This window comes from Microtus ochrogaster, chromosome 7 (assembly GCF_000317375.1).
Source record: "Microtus ochrogaster isolate Prairie Vole_2 chromosome 7, MicOch1.0, whole genome shotgun sequence".
NCBI classification, from domain to species: Eukaryota; Metazoa; Chordata; class Mammalia; order Rodentia; family Cricetidae; genus Microtus; species Microtus ochrogaster.
The window spans coordinates 29,854,453-29,875,770 of NC_022014.1; the positions used below are offsets into that span (position 1 = coordinate 29,854,453).

A 21,318-nucleotide genomic window follows, 5' to 3' on the forward strand; every position below is an offset into this window, starting at 1 on the left:
TAGGCACCAAGCCATCTCTAGCCCCCCCCCCCCCATCAGTTTCTTTCCCTTTGTAGCACTCCATTGTGTCGGAGCCGCGCACAGTGCTTGAGAGGAGCTCTGCTGCTAATCCACGCCTTTAACCTGAGTCCCCCCTCCCCCCCCCGCCCCACCTTTTAGAGACAAGGCCTCAGCAGGCAGCCAGTGGACTGAAATTTTAGAGTGGCCAGGACAGCCCTCTTTGAGAGGGTTTCTTCCAGCTGCCAGAATGAGGGGAAGGAAAGCTTCAGCGAGATTTCTTGGGAAGATTTCCAGGCATCAGGCACAATTCAGAAGATCCTTAGAAGCAGGCTTGAGGGGAGAGGCTGGGGAACAGGGTAGACTGAAGTCCATAGAAGAACATTAGGTTTTAGACACTGAGTAAAAAGGTATTTAAAACATCTTTCAGTACTAGCTTGCTGGCTCTTCTTCCCTGTGTCTGGCCTGGCGTGTGTGGATGTGTGCCCATGCCAATGCCATCAGCTGGGGGACCTCTCTTGACTAGCCCCTGCAGCTTCGACCAGCCTCCTTCCTAGCCTGGGGTGTGGTTCACTCCACCCTTTTCAGCTGTTTTTATCACACACTTCCAGCCCTGGGAACTCAGTTTCCCAATCCGAGAGCAAACTAAAGGTATGTGGTGGGAGCCACTCCACAACCTGTCTCCCCTTCTCTCCAGACATTGATTCTGGGCCAATCACTGTGGGAACCTCCCAGTGGGACAAGGAGTCTGTGCCGGGACCCAGAGGAGACACTGGGAATGCAGAAGTGAGCAACAAATCACCCTGCGAATCTGAAGATCCCCTTCCCCACCTCCCTCCTCACTCCCACCCCTGGCCTGACACAATGGCTGGGTGGGGCTGAGGAACTGGCTTCCTCTGTGGAGATGGAAATCTGGGCCTTCAGTTCCCGCCCCAAAGACACAGGGATATTTATTTGGAGACACTGGGCAGCATTTGGTGCTCCAAGGGGCCAGGAAGATAGGCTGAAAACAGAAACTACCCCAAACCATAAAGGTAAATTCCTGGATGGGGGTGGGAAGGATTTGCAGGTGGGAGGGAGGAGAAGAGAGGTTCCCTTTGTGTCAGGTGTGGTTGGCTCACACCAAGGCAATAGGCTGGAGTTTGGGGAGACAGACAGTTGTGCAAGTGGTAGGAGCGATGGCCAGACATCCCTTCGCTGAGAGGGATAGGCATGCGCACTGTCAGCCCAGCCTGCTAGGACCACCCCACTCTCACCTCAACCACCGCCACTTAGCGGGGCAGGTGAGGGTGTGCACACAAAGCAACTCTCTCTCCATACCTGGGTTCCAGCCTTTTCTAACCTTCAACACCTTGGATGCCGGATTCTTCACATCCTCTAGGCCCTGTGTGCGCATGTGGAGCCTGGTGTGGTTGGGGGTGGTGGTGTCCGGTTGGGAGGAGGATCGGATTCCTGTTTCCTGCCCCTACTCACTCAGCCCTAGGAGGTGACGGAGAGTGGAGGGAACTGGAGGGTAAGTGCTTGGGGCCCCGACTCTCTGGGCCCTGTGGAAGGCCGGAGTTGGGAGTGGGGAAGGAAGTAAACATAGGTACCTGGGGTGGGGAAGAGTGAGTTCCCTGAAGGGGCAGAGGCTGTGGAGCAGGAGACCACTGCCCAATGAGGGACTTCATGGCAGCTTGTAGGGGCCACTGAGTGAGCTGCAACCTAAGGGGTCCCTGATGTCTGTCGTTTCTCAAGAACCTCAGCTGGGACCCGGAAGGCTATTTTGATCATGCAGAGAATTTAGGGTCTCTCTTGTGTCCCAGCTCTGGTCCTCATCCTCCTTGTCAAGAGGAAGAGAAGCCCAGGTCTTAGTCCCAGTTCCAGGGCTGTTGATTTGATGCTTTGGCCTGGAGTGGCGGCGGCGGCCTCCCAGGCATCTGGGCAGGACCCAGCCTCCCATTGGAGCTTCTCTCTGTGACCAGACCCAGGTGTGGCAGGGATAAGAGGATGGGGAGCAGAAGAGACCAGGCTGGGGCCTCCGGTCTCCTGGGGTCAGAGGCTCCAGGAATCTTCATGGCAGGAAAAGGAGACTAAAAATAATCCGGAAAGGGAGAGTCCGGAGAGGGGAACTGGGAAATGGGAGGGGGAGGGGAAGCCAGAGCAGGGAAACAGTGATACATCCCTCAGCTCAGGCACTGGCTTGCACGTGTGCGTGCGTGTTCACATACACTCTCGTACACACATGCTTTACTCAGATAGCATAGAACACGCACGCGCACACTATACTCACATGACACATCAAGAGCCACCGCTGACCCCACTGCTCCCCAGCATACCCCCAGGGCACACCCATCCAGGACTACATAACAGTGCACAGTAACTCCCATAAACTCCTACACATGGTGACTGGACCAGCAAGCTGAGTTCCCAGCATGGCATCTTACTGACCTCAGTTACCCCTGCCTCTCCGTCCTCCCCAACAGCTTGTTCTTAGCCCCACTGTGTCCCCTAGCCCGACTGTGGCAGCAGAAATTAAAGGATAGAGAAACTGGCCAAGGCAGCACCCCGGAGACTGAGGCAGGAGGATCAGAAGTTTGATCTTAAAAAAGAAAAGCTGCCCAGGAGGGTCCGGGAGGGGGCAGGATGAGGGGTGAGAGGTGAATGAGGAGGTGTGATGAGGAGGAAGGGAGGGAAGTGTACCACACACCAATCTTCTCTCCCTTGACTCAAAAACAGTTCCAGGCAGCCTCAGTTTACCCACGGGGGGACGGGGGACACTGAGGAGTACTTTCTCCCTCCATTCTCCTCAGGGGATGACTTCCACAGGACACCTCCCTCCTTGGAAACACTCAGAAGACGATGTCAGCCCAGTCCCTTCCTGCAGCAACGCCCCCTACCTTGAAGCCCCCTCGGATCATCCGCCCCCGCCCCCCTTCTCGCCATCGGGCTCCACACTCCCCGGGGCCTCCCCAAAACGGCTCCTCTTCGAAAGCACTTCCTCAAATCCCCAATGATGCATCAACCTCAATGTGCACCTCCATCTTCTGGGAGCCCCCAACATCTTCCCTGAAGCCCCCTGCCCTTCTGCCCCCATCAGTTTCCAGAGCTAGTCTGGACTCTCAGACTTCCCCAGACTCGCCTTCCAGCACACCCAGTCCTAGCCCAGTGTCCCGGCGCTCCATCTCCCCAGAACCAGCTTCTTCATGTTCTCCAGTACCCCCACCCAAGCCCTCTGGATCTCCCCGAACACCTCTGCCCTCGCTCCCTATGCCCCTGCAGGAGGGCTCTGCCTCGGCCCCTGGCACGGTTCGCAGACTGGCCGGCAAGTTTGAATGGGGGGCTGAAGGCAAAGCCCAGTCCTCAGACTCCCTGGAGCGATGCTCCCAAGGGGGCACGGATGTGAATGGGGAGAGAGAGATTCCCCAAGCCATCCCTTCCGGGAATGGGTCCCAGGAGAATGGCACTCCAGGTAAGCATATGTTGGGTAGCCTCAACACAGCTGGATCATCTTTGTTTTCAGTTCTCAAAAACCGGCACTCTAAAGGGCTAGCATTTCTAATGTATATTTTGTATTTGAGAAATCTGTTTTCTGTGTTTCTCTGCGTTTGCAGACAGGGCAGATGAGATCTACAGATACCTGGGGTTAGTCCTTTTTGTGGAGAAAGAGTCTGTGATGGGATGAGTCAGGTCCCAAGAACTTTCTCCTTAGACAATCCCTTCTGCTACAGACGCTGCCCTGGCCTGCCCTCCATGCTGCCCCTGTGTCTGCCATGTAGCAAAACCTGGCCTGGAGCTCCGATGGGTGCCTGTGGGGAGTTCTGACGACATCCTCAGGGCCCCCTGCCGGGCATCCCCACTGCGAGCCTCCCGCTCCCGCATCAACCCACCGGTCATCAGCCACCCTCCAGTCGTCCTCACATCTTACCGCTCCACTGCCGAGCGCAAACTCCTACCTCCCCTCAAGCCCCCCAAGCCGACTCGAGTCAGGCAGGATACCAGCCCCTCTGGGGAGCTTCCACAGCCGGACCTTGAACTGCCTTCAGAAGATGGGATCCAGACAGGTACAAGGACATGGAAGGGTTAGAACGTGGAAGGTAGGGAGAGAGGACAGGGCCTGGAGTGGCCTCTGGGCTTTGAGGGCACAGTGTGGAGGATGAGGGACCGCTACAACCCTACCAAGCTTTTCCCATTTCTCCCAGCTGCTGCTCAGGAGCTGAGGGGGTCAGTCTTCGCTGGGGCTGGGGCTGGGGCTGGGGCTGGGGCTGGGGCTGGGGGACTGAAGGTTAGCTCTGGTCATTCTGAGTTCTCCCTCCAGGGGACAGACCTGAAGAAGCACCTCAGAATGTTCCTCCTGCGGCCTTGGAGGGAAGGTACTCAACTCCCCCAACCACGTTCCTACTCCTCTCCTCACCTCCCGCTGCCTCTCACGCAAGGACAGATTAACTTCAAGGACAGACAAATACTATATTATGGAGGGGAGGGTCAGGGCTCCAGAGGAGCCCAGGTTTCTAATCTGATCTCTGTTCCTCACTAATTATGCAGCCTTAAATAAATTCTCTTTTTTTTTCTGGGCCTCAGAGTCTTTCTCTAAGAAGCAGGAATAAGCTAGGTTCTGTTCCACGCGGTTATTGAGGAATAATATTGCAAAAATTCTGGGCTCAAGCTAGGTTTAGTGGCACAGGCTATAATCCCAGCACTCAGCAGACTGAGACAGGAAAATCAGGAGTTGAGGCCAGCCTGGGATATATATCACAGTTCACTTTCAAAACAACAACAAACCAAAAATAAAACAAAAACCATAGCATCAAATAAACAAACCAAAGGCAGAGTCAAGCTCTCCTTTAATTTTCTTATCTTCTTGAGAGTCTGTATTAACATTATTTTTTAAGTTTTTTGTTTGTTTGTTTGTTTTGTTTTGTTTTTTTGAGATAGGGTTTCTCTGTGTAAAAGTCCTAGCCGGCCTGGAACCAGCTCTTGTAGACCAAGCTGGCCCTGAACTCACAGAGATCTGCCTGCCTCTGCCTCCCAAGTGCTGGGATTAAAGGCATGTGCTACCACTGCCTGGTTTAAGATTTATTTTTAATTGTGTGTGTGTGTGTGTGTGTGTGTGTGTGTGTGTGTGTCTGCAGGTACTTACAGAGACCAAAACAGTGGGATCTCCCCTTGTAGGCTGAGTTACAGGTACTTGTGACCCACCTGATGTAGATGCTGGGAATCAAACTCAGGTCCTCTGTATGGGTAGTACATGCTCTTAACCACTGAGTCTCTTTTCAAACTCTCAATTAAAATGATTGTTGGCAAAACCATTGGGCAAACATGGCCATCTCTTATGCTTTCTAGTCTTGCTGATCATCTTAGATTGATTGTTTTCATATTAGAAGTAATAATCCAGGTATGCTGATTTGTTTAGAAAGTATTTACTACAGCCAAGCGGTGGTGGCACACACTTTTAATCCTACCTAGCACTTGGGAGGCAGAGGCAGGCGGATCTCTGTGAGTTTGAGGCCAGCCTGGTCTACAGAGCAAGTTCCAGGACTGACTCCATAGCTACTGAGAAACCCTGTCTTGAAAAACCAAAGAGAGAGAGAGAGAGAGAGAGAGAGAGAGAGAGAGAGAGAGAGAGAGAGGAGAGAGAGTATTTCCTTCAGCAACTTTTAGCTTGAGAGAATGGCTGAATGGCTGATTACCAAGAGAGGGGAGCCAGTGAGCCACAGGAGTGAGAGTCTGACCATGTGGCGTTTGACTAAGCCACAAAGAAGATCTTCTAGACAGTGCTTCTGTGTGAGAGGGCTGCAGGGAGGGACTTGAAGTATCAACTGCACAGTAGCGGAGGAAGCAGGAATGGTTGGGGCCTGCTTTGCCGATGGTCTCCCCTCCGACAGGCACCTAGGAACATCTGGAGTTTGACCTGGGAGCTCTCAGGACCCCCTCCACACAGTGTGCATTTGAGTTCTGTATCTCTCTCCTCTGCTATCCTGCGAATCACACCTTCAGAATGGATCTCACATGCCTTCTTTTCTTCCTCCACAGGGATGAGGAAGGGCTGGAGGGGTTGAAGGAGCCGCAGTGGGAGCTGCCCCTGCAGGACGGTAGGTCTCTCCTGTGCCAGGCAGGAGGGAAGGGCTCTGACCCCTGGCCCTCCCTGATGTTCCCTGTCTACCTTCCAGAACCTTTATACCAGACCTACAGGGCAGCTGTGCTCTCAGAGGAGCTGTGGGGTGTGAGTGAGGACGGGAGCCCCTCTCCGGCTAATCCCGGAGAAGCTCCCACCTTCTCCAGGCTCCCGGGACCTCGAAACACTCTATGGCAGGAGCTCCCGGCTGTGCGAGCCAGTGGTCTCTTAGAGAGCCTAAGCCCCCAGGAAAGGCGCATGCAGGAGGTGGGTACCGCAGGGCTAGACTGACCTGAGTAGGGGCTGGCTGTGAGGTGGCTGGCTCTCTACTGTGGCCCTGCTCTCTTGTCTAGAGCCTGTTTGAGGTGGTGACCTCAGAGGCCTCCTACCTACGCTCCCTGAGGCTACTGACCGACACCTTTGTCCTGAGCCGGGCTCTACGGGACACACTCACTCCTCGGGATCACCACACACTTTTCTCCAATGTGCAGCGCGTCCAGGGTGTCAGTGAGCGGTCAGTGGGCCTTGGGCTGCTGAATGGGGCCTCCTTAGCTTTCTCCCTCTCCCAGATCTTTCCTCTCAGACTTCCTGTCCCTCCATTCATTGGCTCCTCTACGCTTTCAGGTTTCTAGGGACATTACTGTCCCGGGTTCGCTCTTCCCCACACATCAGCGACCTGTGTGATGTGGTGCATGCCCACGCGGTTGGTCCTTTCTCAGTGTATGTGGATTATGTACGGAACCAACAGTATCAGGAGGAGACCTATAGCCGCCTTATGTGAGTACAGTGGTTTGTGTTCCAAGACCACTGGTGGATAGTACTAGCCTTATACATCCATCTGCAAGAAAATGATTTATAAATTAGGCCCAGTATGAGATTAACAATGGCTAATCAAAAATAGAAAAACTAGAGCAATATAATGTAATAAAATTGTCAGCATCACTACTCTTGCACTTGGTGGACAATAGTAAGTAAATTAAAGATTATGAGAACACAGCTCCATAATACAGATAGGACAGCTACTAAGGTGTGTAGTATATGAACATGAATACACTGGACAAAGGAATTATTAGTGTTCCAGATGAGATAGGGTGGGGCATCGTTGCTAGTCAGAAAGATATTCATTTCAAAACGTACGAATTGTTTCTGGAATGTTCCATTTAATGAAATTATGCAAACAAAACTACAGAGACGGGGGACTTCTGTATCTCAGAGTTGGAGGAACCTGTGAAGTCATGTTAAGTCTGAGACCAGAGCTGGCTGGAGGGTTGAGGCCCCTACTTCAGGGAACTCCTAGGCATCTGGGCTTTCTTGACAGGGACACTAACGTGCGCTTCTCTGCGGAGCTGCGTAGGCTGCAGAGCCTCCCCAAATGTGAGCGGCTCCCACTGCCATCTTTCCTGCTACTGCCCTTCCAGCGAATCACCCGGCTCCGGATGCTGCTGCAGGTACTGTTCTGGCCTGGTGCCTGTTCCGTCCTACCAACTCTGCGATGGAAACTCTCTCCAAGGCCTCTTCTGGTCTAGTTATCGTCACTTCCTATCCCACCATCACCACAGACTTTCTCTCAGGGAGACCCCTTCCAACCTCAGCTCCCTAAACGCCTCTGGGGAGCAGAAAGAACTGTCTAGACTTTCTTTGGCTCAGTCTCTAACTAACTGAGATCTCCAAAGGTACAAGCAGTGGGTTTGGGGAGGAATGAAAAAATAAACCTTACATATTCCAGTGATTGTGGACTTCAAAGGGCCATGGTAAATACGCAGATTTATAGTGTGTCTATAAAATTCAATTTTTATGGTGGCTGTACATCGTGGTTGAACACTGTAGCTTAGTGGTAGACAGCTTGCCTAGAGTGTACTAGACTAGGCCTTGGATATGCTCTACAGTGCCACTAACTAAATAAAATTTAAATAAATGAAAAAGTTCCTTACTGGAATAATACTGAGGGAAAAATGGAGGTTTTACAAAACATTTTTTAATATCTATTTGTGTGTGTGTGTGTGTACATGGAAGTCAGAGGACAACGTGCAGAAGTCAGTTTGCTTTTTTCATCACCTGGATCCGGAGATCAAATTCACGTCTTTAGGATTGACTGCAAAATGCCTTCCCTGCTAAGTCATTGCAGGAGCCAGTTCTGGATTTCTCTATGTAGGTCCCACAAAAACTGTTACCCTCTGAGCCAGAGAAGCACCTTTCAACCCAAAGTATAGACTTCCCTTTGACTAATTCACCTAGTATGGGAATTTTGAAAAAGGTTTATATGAGCCGGGTAGTAGTGGCACATGCCTTTAACCCCAGCACTCTACAGGCAGAGGCAGGTGGATCTCTGTGAGTTCGAGACCAGCCTGGTCTACAGAGTGAGTTCCAGGACAGGCTCCAAAGCTACAGAGAAACCCTGCCTTCAAGAAAAAAAAAAAGATTTATATGTTTTGATTTTATGTGTGTGTTTTGCCTGCATGTATGTATGCGTGCCTGGTGCCAATGGAGGTTAGAAACGTGAACTGGATCCTCTGGAGCTGGAGTTACAGACAGTTGTGAGCTACCCTGTAGATGCTGGGAACTGAACTCGGGTCCTCTGAAAGAGTATTGAGTGCTCTTAACTGTTGAGCCATCTCTCTAGCTCCCTCCTCCAGTTTTGGAATTTTCTCTTTCTTTTTCTTTTTTAGACAAAAATCTCACTATGTAGTTATGGCTGGCATGCTATGTTGCTATGTATTCCAGGCTGGCCTGACTCCAAGAGATCTTCACCAGCACTGCTAGAGTGCTGGAATTAAAAGTGTGCACCCCGTGCCTGGCAGTACTGGAATCTTTTTTTCCCCTCAGATTGATTGATTGATTGATTGATTTTATGTCTGAGTGCTCTATCTGCATGAAGATAGGCAGAAGAGGGTATCAGATGTAACTGGAGGGTTCTTTTCTGCCCACCAGTTCCCAAATAACCACTCTGATGCTTAATATTAATTAAAAATGTTTGGCTTGCCGGGCGATGGTGGCGCACGCCTTTAATCCCAGCACTCGGGAGGCAGAGGCAGGCGGATCTCTGTGAGTTCGAGACCAGCCTGGTCTACAGAGCTAGTTCCAGGACAGGCTCCAAAGCCACAGAGAAACCCTGTCTCGAAAAACCAAAAAAAAAAAAAAAAAAATTTTTTGGCTTATTAGCTCAGGCTTATTATCAACTAGTCCTTACAACTTAAATTAATCCATTTGTATTATTCCATGTTTTACCACAAAGCTCGTGGTTTATACCTCACATCTTGCTTTTCCACAGCAGCTGGCATCTTTTTTCCTCTCTCCAGCTTTGATTTCCTGCCGAGCTCTATTCTGCCCTGCCAGAAGCCAAAGCAGCTTCTTTATTAATAATGGTAATAAAACATTCACAGCATGCAGAGGGGCATCCCACATCAAACAGATCTCATTATAGATGGTTGTGAGCCACCATGTGGGTGCTGGGAATTGAACACAGGACCTCTGGAAGAGTAGCCGATGCTCTTAACTGCTGAGCCATCTCTCCAGCTCCAGTACTGAAATCTTAGTACAAAGAGTGTTCAACTAGATGCTGCTGCTGCTGCTATTGTCTTTTCTCTTTCTTTGTTATGAGACAGTTGGTTTTACTTTTTGTTGCTGTTTTTTTTTTTTCGTTTGCTTGTTTTTGTTTTTATTTATTTGTTTTAAAACTCACTACGCAGCCCAGGCCAGCCTCAAACTTGCAGTTTTCTGCCTCAGCTTCTAGTGTTGGGATAACAGGTGTGGACAGTGTATGAGAGCAGGAGCCTTTATTTATTTATTTATTTATTTATTTATTTATTTATTTATTTTGTTTTTTTGAGACAGGGTTTCCTCTGTAGCTTTGGACACTGTCCTGGAACTCACTCTGTAGACCAAGGTGGCCTTGAACTCACAGAGATCTGCCTGCCTCTGCCTCCTGAGGGTTGGGACTAAAGGCGTGCGCCACTATTGCCCGGCCCAGGAACTGTTATTTACATGACTTTATAAGGAGGAAACTGGGTGCAGTTTCAGTAACTTGGCCTAGGCCATGCAAAAATAATGGATGGGGCCAGAAGTGGTGGTGCATGCCTATAATCCCAGCTTTGCGAGGGTTGACAGAAGGATTTAGAGTTCAAAGCCAGCCAGGGCTGTTTAGCAAAAATGCAGAAATCCAGGCATTTCTAACTGCCCTGCTATTTTGTTAGGTTAGTAGTTATTTTTTTTTTTTAAAAAAGAGCCCCCCACCAAGCATTTATGGTGTGCCAAGGACTGTGCTAAGTCCTCTTTAAATATCACCTCGAATCCTCACAGTATTATTAATGTACCAAATAGATATCAGCTGCATCTTATAAGTGGGGAAACGGAGGCTCTGAGCAGCAAGAAACAGGACTTTGCTCAGGCTCTGGCAGCTGGTAAGCGGTAGGTCTCATGGCCTTGCTGAGGGGTATCTTGGGAGACCTGTGAATCCTGAATGGAACATTTGGCAAAGCTGGGCCGGGTCCACAGTGCCTCAGAATTTCAGGGCAACGGGAGATCTCAGTCACCCTTTCCTCTTTCTTTCCAGAACATCCTGGGCCAGACAGAGGAGGGGTCCAGTCGCCAGGAGAACGCCCAGAAGGCCCTGGGTGCCGTGAGCAAGGTGGGCAGGATGGAAGCCGAGGAGGGAAGGTGCCAAGTGGTAGAGGGGAAGTGGAAGGGAGCAGGGGGCTGCTGGCTGGGATGGGTGACTCAGTTCCCCTCACCAGATCATTGAGCGCTGCAGCGCTGAGGTGGGGCGCATGAAGCAGACGGAAGAACTGATCCGCCTCACCCAAAGGTTGCGTTTCCACAAGGTCAAGGTTAGTTCTGCCCAGACTCTCCGTCTTGCCTTTCCTCACCGTGCTGCGAGGCTAAACCCTTCTTTTTCTCCTGTCAGGCTCTACCCCTGGTCTCCTGGTCACGGCGCCTGGAATTACAGGGGGAGCTGACAGAGCTGGGATGTCGGAGGGGGGGTGTGCTCTTCACCTCCCGCCCCCGCTTCACTCCCCTCTGCCTGCTGCTCTTCAGCGATCTGCTGCTTATCACTCAGCCCAAGAGGTGGGTCCTGCGTGGGAGGGGAGCGAGCCCAAGGCTAGAGTGGAGAAAAGGCAACTAGCGGGACGCACCTGCTCTCCTCTGAACGCCCTCTTCCCTGGGTAGTGGGCAGCGGTTGCAGGTTCTGGACTATGCCCATCGCTCCCTGGTGCAGGCCCAGCAGGTTCCTGACCCATCTGGACCCCCTACATTTCGCCTCTCCCTTCTAAGCAACCACCAGGGTCGCCCCACCCACAGGCTACTCCAAGCCGCCTCACTGTGAGTCATGACTCTAGAAAACACTCTTGGGGGTTGGGGGATGTGGCTCAGTGGTAGAGAGCTTGCCCAGTATGCATGAGACCCTGGATTCAGCCCCGGCACTGCAGGAGAGAACAAACCAACATGGTGGCATACCTCTATAATCTGAGCACCTGGGAGACTGAAGTCGGCAGGAGGACCATAAGTTTGAGGCCTGCCTGAGCAGCCTTGTCAAAACCCGCAAACAAGCAAGCCACCCTAGGACGGTCACCTGATCTCTCTATATTCTATTGCTTCTCTCTGTCCTCCATGGCCCCTATTTTATCCCCAAGGACTGTTCTTGGGTCAACTGTGAACCTCCTATGTTCACCACTAGGTCAGACATGCAGCGCTGGCTGGGGGCTTTTCCCACCCCAGGTCCCCTTCCCTGTTCCCCAGACACCATCTATGAAGACTGTGGTAAGTATCTCCCAGAAGGAGAAGGGAAAATGTGAGTCCTAAGGGGGATATGGGATAACAACTGAAAAGAAAGGGGATCCCACTGTAGTGTTAACCTTTCTCCACCAGAGTGTTCCCAGGAGCTGAGTTCAGAGTCACCCACACCTTCCAAGACAGAGGGGCAAAGCCTGGATTCCAAGCCCCCCCGCAAGCATCCCCACAAGAATCCTGAAGGTGAGAGAGCCTTCCACGTACTCACTCAGCAAATATTCACTGAGCACCATGAGCCAAACACAGTGTTTTAAGCTCTGCTGATATAAGCATTTCTCCCCTGGCAGCGCTGGGATCGAGTCCAGGGCCTTACACGTGATAGGCTAGTGCTGTACTGAGCTACACCCCGCAGCCCTGGAGTGTACTCTTTTGAGGGGACGGTGGTTTTGAGACAGGGTTTCTCTGTAGCTTTGGAACCTGTTCTGCTGTTCTGGAATTAATGCTATAGACCAAGCTAACCTTGAACTCACGGAACTGCCTCTGTCTCCCAAATGCTGGGATTAAAGGCCCGCGCCACCGCCGCCCCGCTGGAGTATACTTCCTAACAGAGGGAGTAGACAATAAAGGCTAAGTGAGCCGGGCATGGGGGCGCTGATGTTGGTCTCTGATCCTGTCACTTGAGAGGCACAGGCTATTAATCTCTGTGAGTTCAAGGCCAGTCTGTTCTACACAGCGAGTTTCAGGACAGCCAGGGCCACACAGTGAGACTCTTTTGCTCTCTTTTTCCCCCTCAAGGTAGATTTCTTTGTGTAGCCTTGGATGTCCTGGAACTCTCTGTAGATCAGGCTGACCTCAAACTCACAGAGATCTACCTGCCTCTGCCTCCCAAGTGGTAGGATTAAAGGCATGCACCATCACTGCCTGGATGAGACCCTTCCTTTAAAAAAAAAAAAAGAAAGAAAGAAAGAGAGTTCCAGTAATAGGAACTCATTTTTTAAAGCCCGTATGTGTAGTCCCAGTACTGGAGAGGTTGAGGCAGGAGGATTTCTGTTTGATTGAGTTTTATAGTGAATTCTGAACCAGTTACAACTAGATACCAAGACACTGTCTCAAACAAAACAAGTCTAAATGGGATAAGTAAGTACAAATAATATGTTATGTATGTTAGAAGGGGCTAAGTGCCCTGGAAAAAGCATGGAGTAAGGCAGAAGGGAGTTCTGGGGTTTGGTAGGATCTCAAATAGTCAGGTGAGACAGACCTCACTAGGAGGCAATGTGTGAGCCTGACAGGGTGCTCGGTCTAGGTGTTCAGTGCCTGGAGGAAGAGTAGACCAGCTGGAGGGCACGAGCTGAGCAAAGGCCCAGGACCTGGCGTGCAGTAAAGGAGCTGCAGGGAGGCCAGTGTGCCTAGACTGATCCAGAAGAACTGTAGGGAGGCCAGTGTGCCTAGACTGATCCAGAAGAACTGTAGGGAGGCCAGTGTGCCTAGACTGATCCAGAAGAGGAGCTGGAAACAAATGAGGTCACAGGGAATAACAGATAAGATCCTGAAGCCCCTTGCAAGAATTCTTTTTTAGATTTATTTTTATTTATTTTTTATTTTATTTATTTATTTATTTATTTTTTTTTTTTGGTTTTTCGAGACAGGGTTTCTCTGTGGCTTTGGAGCCTGTCCTGGAACTAGCTCTGTAGACCAGGCTGGTCTCGAACTCACAGAGATCCGCCTGCCTATGCCTCCCGAGTGCTGGGATTAAAGGCGTGCGCCACCATCGCCCGGCCTAGATTTATCTTTTTGTTATTTTATGTGTATGAGTGTTTTGCCTGCATGCATGTCTGTGCACACATGTATGCCTGGTGCCTGCCGAGGTCAGAAGAGCCCCTGGAGACTGGAGTTAAAGATGGTTGTGGGTTTCCATGTGGGTGCTGGGAATCGAACCTGGGTCCTCTGGAAGAACACCAATTTCTCTTAACTTCTGAGCCAGTTCTCAAGCCCAGAAGTTCTTCTGATTGAGGTAACAAGAGCAGTCATGACAGGACCTGACCTAGAACTGCCACAGCCCCTTCCAGATGCTTCTGAGAGAGGTGGTAACTGAGTTTGAATGCTCGACTCTGCTTCTCCACTACTTCCCAACCCACCATGACCTGAGACCCCAGAGGGCCTGCTTCCCCAGCCACCGGACCTTGGCCCCTGCTCCCCCACAAGCCTATTTTTCTTTCCCCAGGTTGGCTTAAAGGGCTTCCTGGAGCCTTCCCTGCACAGTTGGTGTGTGAAGTCACTGGAGAACATGAAAGGAGGAAGCATCTTCGCCAGCATCAGAAGCTCCTTGAGGCTGTGGGACCCTCTCCAGGCACTTCTGACACCCCTCAGCCCTAACGCAGGCTAGGGAGAGGGCACAGACTGGGACACTGGCAGCAGCATGGAGAAGACCAAGTCTGCCCATCTATCCGTATCCCTCCACCGTCTGTTTGCTGTCAATGGAAACACTACCTCTAGTGGCACCAACAGAGCTAGAGCTTCAGGACCGAGCAGCTAGTGAAACAGGCCATCTGAGCCCACAGCAGGGAAGAATGAGGATGGCTTGATGTGCTGCCAATGGAGACAGCACAGTGTCCAAGGTTGAGACCCTGGCTGTCGACTGTCACCAAGGAAGAAGCCGGGCAATGCATTGAGAAATGGCGTTACTGGAGCAGTCCTGAAGACAACAGGGATGGATGGGTAGGAGCCCATTCAGCCAAAGAAGATGGTGGTTTGGACCCAAGAGACGAGTAGTCATTCTACTTGGTTCTACAGAAGCCACTGATCCTACCCTTTGAGTATAGAAAGCGTTAAATTAATCTAATCTTTCTGTTTCTGGACTACTTCCTATACCCTTCCAAACCACTTCCTTTGTTCCAGAAGAATCCAGAGTGTGTCTCAGAGGACATGTGTACATGTTCATGTGTATATGTATCTAGGAAGGCAGTTCTGTTGAATGCGGTGTTTGTGTGTGTGAAAGAGAAAGGGAGAGAGAGAGAACCATTCGTGTCAGTGACTGGAAACTTCATTTCTTTTTTTTTTTTTTTTTTTCCTTGATATTTTTCTCCCAAGAAGACATTTGGCCTGAGTTCTAAAGAGAGTGCTGAGTATAGCTTGGCCAGAGGATAGGGCCATGGATGAGAGCCTGGATTCTGGGTCTCTTGGGTCCTCCTAGGTTCCATGACAGTTGAAGCAGTCAATGGTCTGGCATGTCGCTGAGGAACTAAGTAGCTGGGATGAAAGAACCTCTGCAGTCTGGGTATTTTCCTATCCCAAACACTGACCTCCATATTCCGTGCCTCTCTGCCTATCTCCCAACTTGAATTGTCATCACGTCAGCCAGCCTCAGCAGCAGGCTGCAGAACGAGTCCCAGGCCAGCCAGCGTCCATTCTGGGGAAATCTTCGTCTAACCTGATCCTCTCAGAGGGCCAGCTCGGTGGAGGGAGTAGAGAGCTGGTGGCATTTCCGAGCCTCAAACAGTTTCTGCTGCTGAGGACCTGTCCTCATGCTGGAGAGGTGAGGGCTACCACAGTAGGACAGACAATTGCCAGGGTTGGAGCTCAAGCCTGGGCGAAGGCTCCCTCTTCACAACTGCAATGCTCTTCCTTCATCTATGACAACCTACCCAGACAGAACCTGCCTCGGTGGCTGTGGGAGGTGGAATGACTCTGGGGACATGAAGGCAGAAGGGCACTTGGCATGTCCACAACTTTCACCCAGAAAAGTGCCAACCACATGGGAAACTCTCAAAAAATGTTGGTGGTATTACCCCGAGGCTCCTCAAGGCTTGAGCGGGCAATGGTCTATGAACAATGGCTTTATATGGATGGGGATAGGGCTGGCTGCAGCGATGCCAAGAACAGGTGCGTCCGTTCCACTGGAACTAGGGTTAGAGACCCGGAGCAAGGCCTGCTCGGAGTGTGTCGGCCTCTGCACAGCTTCCTAAGATCTGTGCCTGTGGTGGACTCGAGCAGCTGCAGCTGGGGCTGCTGCAGGCTGGAAAAGAAGACAGGGCAGGCTCAGCACAGCTGGAGCGGTGTAGAGGGTACAGTAAGAGATCAGAGCACAGTGTCACCAACAAGGGCTTTTCTCCGACTAACCACTTGTCTCTGTGTTTGATTCCATTCTGCGCCTGCTTATTGACCGCCTCCTGTTCATAAACTCCACAGACCACCTTAGCTGTTCTTCCCTGCTTCTAGCCTACCAGGAAAGCAGACAAGGTAATCCAGAACAGTCCTGTGATGACTGTCCGGCCTCACTTGGCTTTGCATGGTGTGACCAGAGCACCCAGACAAACACAGCTTGTAAGGGATAGGAACCAAAGGAGAAATGATTGAGGTTCCAATATCCCCTTCAAAGGCATGCTCTCATTAGACCCCATGTGCTAAAGGTTCCTCCCACCACCTACCTCAACTATGCCTTCAATATATGCCTTTCAGGGGACATTTAAGATCCAAACCGGTGGGAGATGGTGGCACAGGTATGGACTCCCTGCATTTAGAAGGCTAAGCAGGGTAGTCTTTGGTTCAGTGTCATCCTGAGCTCCTAGCAAGATTCAAATAAACCAAGCAAACAAGATCTGAACCAGAATGGAGCTCACAATAGCCCTGGTCAAGCCAAGCGGAGTCGAGCAGATAACCTAGGGTCTGGGTTCTCATGTGAAGAATCTGCTTCCAAACCCACCGACTTGTTGGCGGCATTTAGCTCCCCCACTAACCGAGTAGCGGCCATGCTGCCCATCACTTTGGCCGTTCATTAGAACCTAATCACTAAGTGAGGTGCAGTGGTACCAATCCGAACCCCAGCACTGGTGAGGTGGAGGCAAGAAGATCCAGAGTCCAAGGCTGACTTAACAGAAAGTCTGAGGCCAGCCAGACTGCTTGTGTCTCACACACACAGGCACACGCACACACACTTCAATCACTAAGTGTGTATTCAAAAGGCAATACCTCTTATATAAACACATGAATAGCAAAAGCAGGGGATCACTGAAGTCCACTTACCGTAGTTGCTAAAGGTGAGCCGAAAGCTTCCTTAACTCATCTTCCTTCAGTTAGAGCCCAATAACTGACTGCGTTTCTTTTTGTTTGTTTTGTTTTTCTTCTTAGGCAGGGTCTCACTATGTCACTTGGCTGGTCTGATACACTCTATACAGACCAGGGTGGCTGGCTTCAAACTCACAGAGATCCTCCTGTCTCTGCCTCCTGGGTGCTGGGGTTAAAGGTACATAACAACTATACCTAGCTTTTGGTTTTTTTTTTTTGTTTTTTTGCTTGTTGTTGTTGTTAGTTTGTTTTTTTGGGTTTTGCTTGTTTGTGTTTAAGACAGTGTCTCCCTCTGTGTATGACCTCTAACTCACAGCACTCCTCCTGCCTCAGGTTCCCAAGTCCTGTGATTACAGATGTGACCTACCAAACCTGGCCTGATTTTTATAAATCCTGTAGAAATATATGCCCAGGTGAATCCACTTTTAGGGTCCTCCAATGGAGCCTAAAAAAGCCAGTTTAAGTTAGGAGACCTGAAGCTTAAGATAGAAAAAGCCAATATTTATATATTTATTTAAAAGATATTTAAAAGTACAAGCTGGGGAAAGTCATCTAAGTTTCTCTGACATAGAGGGAGAGAATCTTAACTTTACCCTTGGTTTTAAGTCTGAGTAGAAGCTGCATAAAATAGAGGCCACACAAAATCAGTGTGGAAGCTCATTCTGCTCAAAAAGAAATTGAGTTGTTCCTGTGTGTGTATGTTTTCTAAATTGCATTTCATATGCTTTAAAATAAATAAATACGCCGGGCGGTGGTGGCGCACGCCTGTAATCCCAGCACTCGGGAGGCAGAGGTAGGCGGATCTCTGTGAGTTCGAGGCGCCTGGTCTACCCAAGGGAGTTCCAGGACAGGCTCCAAAGCTACAGAGAAACCCTGTCTCGAAAAACAAAAAAAAAAAAAAAATAAAATAAATAAATAAATAAATACATTGCATTTCCTGTACCCACACAGAGCCATGCCTCTATGTATAAGCTAGTACAGTATTTTAAAAAGTGGCATGTCATTATTTGGGTTTCCTCAGAAGCAGACCACTAGACAAAGATCAGAGCGTAGGAAGTTATGGGGGGAGGTGAACCCATGACACAGTTAAGAGAGACATAAGGAAGTGAGACAGGAAAGGGCCAAAGATCAACAAGGGCTATCAAAACCGGAGGCAACCAGGACAATTGGAGCCTAATCCCACTGGGAGCTGGAGGTTACACAAAGGATTGGCGAGGACAAAGTATAGTCCCAGGCTATAAAACTACGTTTTATATATTGGAACAGCTGTCTGTGATGACTTCGAGACTACATTAGCCAAGTTGGGTAGTTATAGAGACTTACTCAAAAAGCTTGAGAGAGAGAGAGAGAGAGAGAGAGAGAGAGAGAGAGAGAGAGAGAGAGAGAGAGAGTGTGTGTATGTGTGTGTGTGTGGGGGGTGTACCTGAGTGTATGTCTGGGCACCATCTGTGTAGAGTAGCTTGTGAATGTCAAAAGAAGCATTGGATTCCCTAGAACTGGAGTCACAACTGCGAGTTATCGTGCAAGTGCTGGGAACTGAACCTGGATCCTCTGAAAGAGCAGTAAGTGCTTTTAACTGCTGAGCCATTTCTCCAGCCCTGAGTGTTTGTTTGTTTGGTCGGTTAGTTTTTTGAGATAGGGTTTCTCTGCATATCTCTGGCTGTTCTGGAACCCACTCTGTAGATCAGGTTGGCCTCGAACTCACAGAGATCTGCCTGTCGCTGCCTCCCTGAGTGCTGGGATTAAAGGCGTGCGCCACCACCACCCAGCTACCTGCATATTTATTATCTGGACTTTACAGAAAAAATGTCCAGCTCTTGTTATAGGATATGTGACTTACTCCAGTCAGGGGTTGAGAAATTTAGGAAATGTATTCACTAAACCTGAATCTGCCATCTATCTCTTCCCCGATCTCCTTGTTTTACTCTTTCAGACTTTTTATTGGGTAATGTGGAGGCTGCTGTGTTTACTTGTGTCTGTCCTTATTTTATTTTCCAAGCTTTGTCTGTCTGTTGATGCTAAGAGTGGAAATCCATCTACCAGTGTTTACCTTATGTATTGTGACTACATAAACCTCCTGCCACTAAACTGGAGGCCGCTAAAATTACATTTCCTCTCTTGAACTGTCCTCTTTCTTTCCTGCACCCCCCACTCCCCTCCTGTTTTTTTTAGATAGGGTCATGCCATGTAGCCCTGGCTGGCCTGGAACTTGCGATGTCTACCAGACTGACCTCCAATTTCCAGAGATCCACCCACCTCTTCCTCCTCAGTGCTGGGATTAAAGATGTGTGGAAATATGCTTGGGTTTTTCTTGGCTTTTGAGACAGGGTCTCCTGTAGGCTCAGAAAGCTTCAAATTCATTACGTAGTCAGGGACCATCTTGGGTTTCTGATGCCCTGCCTTCATCTCCCCTGCCTTGGGATGATGGGTGCGTTCTTGGCCTGAGCTGTTTTCAGTTACCTTTGGAAAGGCAATTCTTAAAAATTTTAAATTACATTTATTTATTTTATGTGCATTAGTGTTTTGCCTGCATGTTTGCTTGTTTGGAGGTGTCAGATCTTGAAGTTACAATTATAAGTTGCTGTGTGGGATCTGGGAATTGAACCTGGGTCCTCTGGAAGACCAGCATGTGTTCTTAACTACTGAGCCATCTCTCCAGCACCCACATATATTTATTTTTAAGTTACATTTTATCATTTTATTCTTTCTCTCTCTCCATCACTCTGCATGGGTGAGTGTGGTCAGAAAACAACTTACAGGAATTGGTTCTCTCCTACGGTGTGGGCCATAGGATTCAGAATCAGGTCTCTAAGCTTGGCAGCAGGTGCCTTTACATACTGAGCCATCTTGCTGGTCCACTGAACAACAATGGTTACGTTTCTTTTTAGTTGGGCGGTGGTGGTACACACCTTTAATCCCAGCACTTGGGAAGCAGAGGTAGGTGGATCTCTGTAAATTCAAGGCCAGCCTGGTCTACAGAACGAGTTCCAGGACAGTTACAAAGAGAAACCCTGTCTTGAAAAATTAAATTTTTTTTTTAAATTATGGGCTGGAGGGGTGGCTTAGTGGTTTACACTGGCTGCTCTTCAGAATGATTTGGGCTCAATTCTCAGCACACACATGGTGGTTCACAGCCATCTGTAGCAACAGTTCCAGGGGATCTGATGCCCCTTTCTGACCTCTGAGAACACCAGATGCGCACATACATACATGCAGACTAAACATTCATACACATAAAATAAAAACAAATCTCAATAATCAATAGTCTCTGTGTGTGAGTGCCTGCCACATCACCCAGGAACTAGCCTATTAGCAATTGTATGCACATGCCCGGGTGGCTGCTCAGTCCGCTCTTCTGCCTCTTCTGAAAAGGCACCATCGTAGAATACTTTTGCTTATTTTCTACTGCTTTTGAAAAAAATACTATGCAATGATGTGTTTGCGTGCACATGTGTGCTTGTGTGTGTGTATGCATGCGTGTATGTGTGTGTAAACCGTGCTGTGTCTAGTGGTGCTATTTGTAAGCTCTATAAAAAGTGGTATTTATGGCATAATCTTCCAGGAGTGTGTTTTCCGGAAACACATTTCCAAGAGTCTTCCAGGAGTTGCTGTGAGACCTGCTTGTTATTATTAGAAAGGCTTGGGAATTTGAGGAAACCCCCCAAAGGATCTGACAACACTGACTATCTCTGGCTCTGCAGAGCGACCATCTAAATCTGGATAGCCCCTGCATGTAAGGGCTGTCCCCACCTGGCAGCTTCAGGGTTCAGCCTCGGATTGGCTGACTGTTCTGAGGACAGCCCTTATCCCCCACAGGGCTACAGAAGAAATAGAGAATTTTCCACTGTAAGGGCTATGAGTGGTAGAGGCACAGCTTGGGTTTCTCACCGTGTGCACGCAGAGAGGCACCAGGCTACTCAGGGAAGTGGGGAGGTCAGGGTGGGAGGACCAAGTCCCCGATTGGAACTGTTCCTTGTTCCTGGCTGCTCCTTTAACCTTGAGGTTCGGAGTTAACACTTATTTTGCTTACACTCACTGAACTCTGTTGCAGTAACTAACACACAAGGATGTTGGCCAGGAATTGTCTCTGTTTGCTGGTGAGACTTTCAAAACAACTATAAATGGAATTTAACAGAAACAATGTCATATCCTGGGAGCCAGCAAGGGCTTAGTTCTTTACCTCACTCAGAAGTCAATGGAGTCCTTGAGACAAGCCTTACTGTCTGCCTTCCAGATGAATAGACTGAAGGGGGAAAAAAGGCTGTGCAGCTGCATCACGAGCATGCCGAAGGTACCACCTGGAGCTGCAGGAGCCACACGTGGGTCCTGAAGACAATGCTAGGAACAGAAAAAGAAAGAAGAGATCAGCCGGGTGGCGGTGGCACACGCCTTTAATCCCAGCACTCGGGAGGCAGAGGCAGGCGGATCTCTGTGAGTTCGAG

At 49.7% G+C, this 21,318-nt stretch overlaps 1 protein-coding gene across 1 annotated transcript; it reads left to right on the top strand.

The window, feature by feature from the left end:
* Positions 1 to 988: 988 nt before the first annotated feature.
* On the top strand, positions 989 to 15,936 carry Arhgef15 (Rho guanine nucleotide exchange factor 15). The gene is made up of 17 exons (XM_013347100.2): positions 989 to 1,031; positions 1,379 to 1,510; positions 2,790 to 3,448; positions 3,708 to 4,040; positions 4,295 to 4,349; positions 6,010 to 6,068; positions 6,147 to 6,358; positions 6,445 to 6,605; positions 6,716 to 6,868; positions 7,410 to 7,539; positions 10,641 to 10,715; positions 10,822 to 10,914; positions 10,992 to 11,152; positions 11,255 to 11,407; positions 11,763 to 11,845; positions 11,954 to 12,058; positions 14,037 to 15,936. The coding sequence occupies exons 3-17, from the start codon at positions 2,839 to 2,841 to the stop codon at positions 14,186 to 14,188; spliced, it is 2,535 nt and encodes an 844-aa protein (XP_013202554.1). The 5' UTR covers positions 989 to 1,031; positions 1,379 to 1,510; positions 2,790 to 2,838; the 3' UTR covers positions 14,189 to 15,936.
* Positions 15,937 to 21,318: the final 5,382 nt, after the last annotated feature.

Bases quoted from the DNA above. Each gene is read 5' to 3' on its own strand.
- Arhgef15 (XM_013347100.2), top strand. From the start codon at position 2,839: ATGTCAGCCCAGTCCCTTCCTGCAGCAACGCCCCCTACCTTGAAGCCC. The intron at 10,716-10,821 runs GTGGGCAGGATG...TCCCCTCACCAG, and splicing joins CCCTGGGTGCCGTGAGCAAG to ATCATTGAGCGCTGCAGCGC. The intron at 10,915-10,991 runs GTTAGTTCTGCC...TTCTCCTGTCAG, and splicing joins TGCGTTTCCACAAGGTCAAG to GCTCTACCCCTGGTCTCCTG.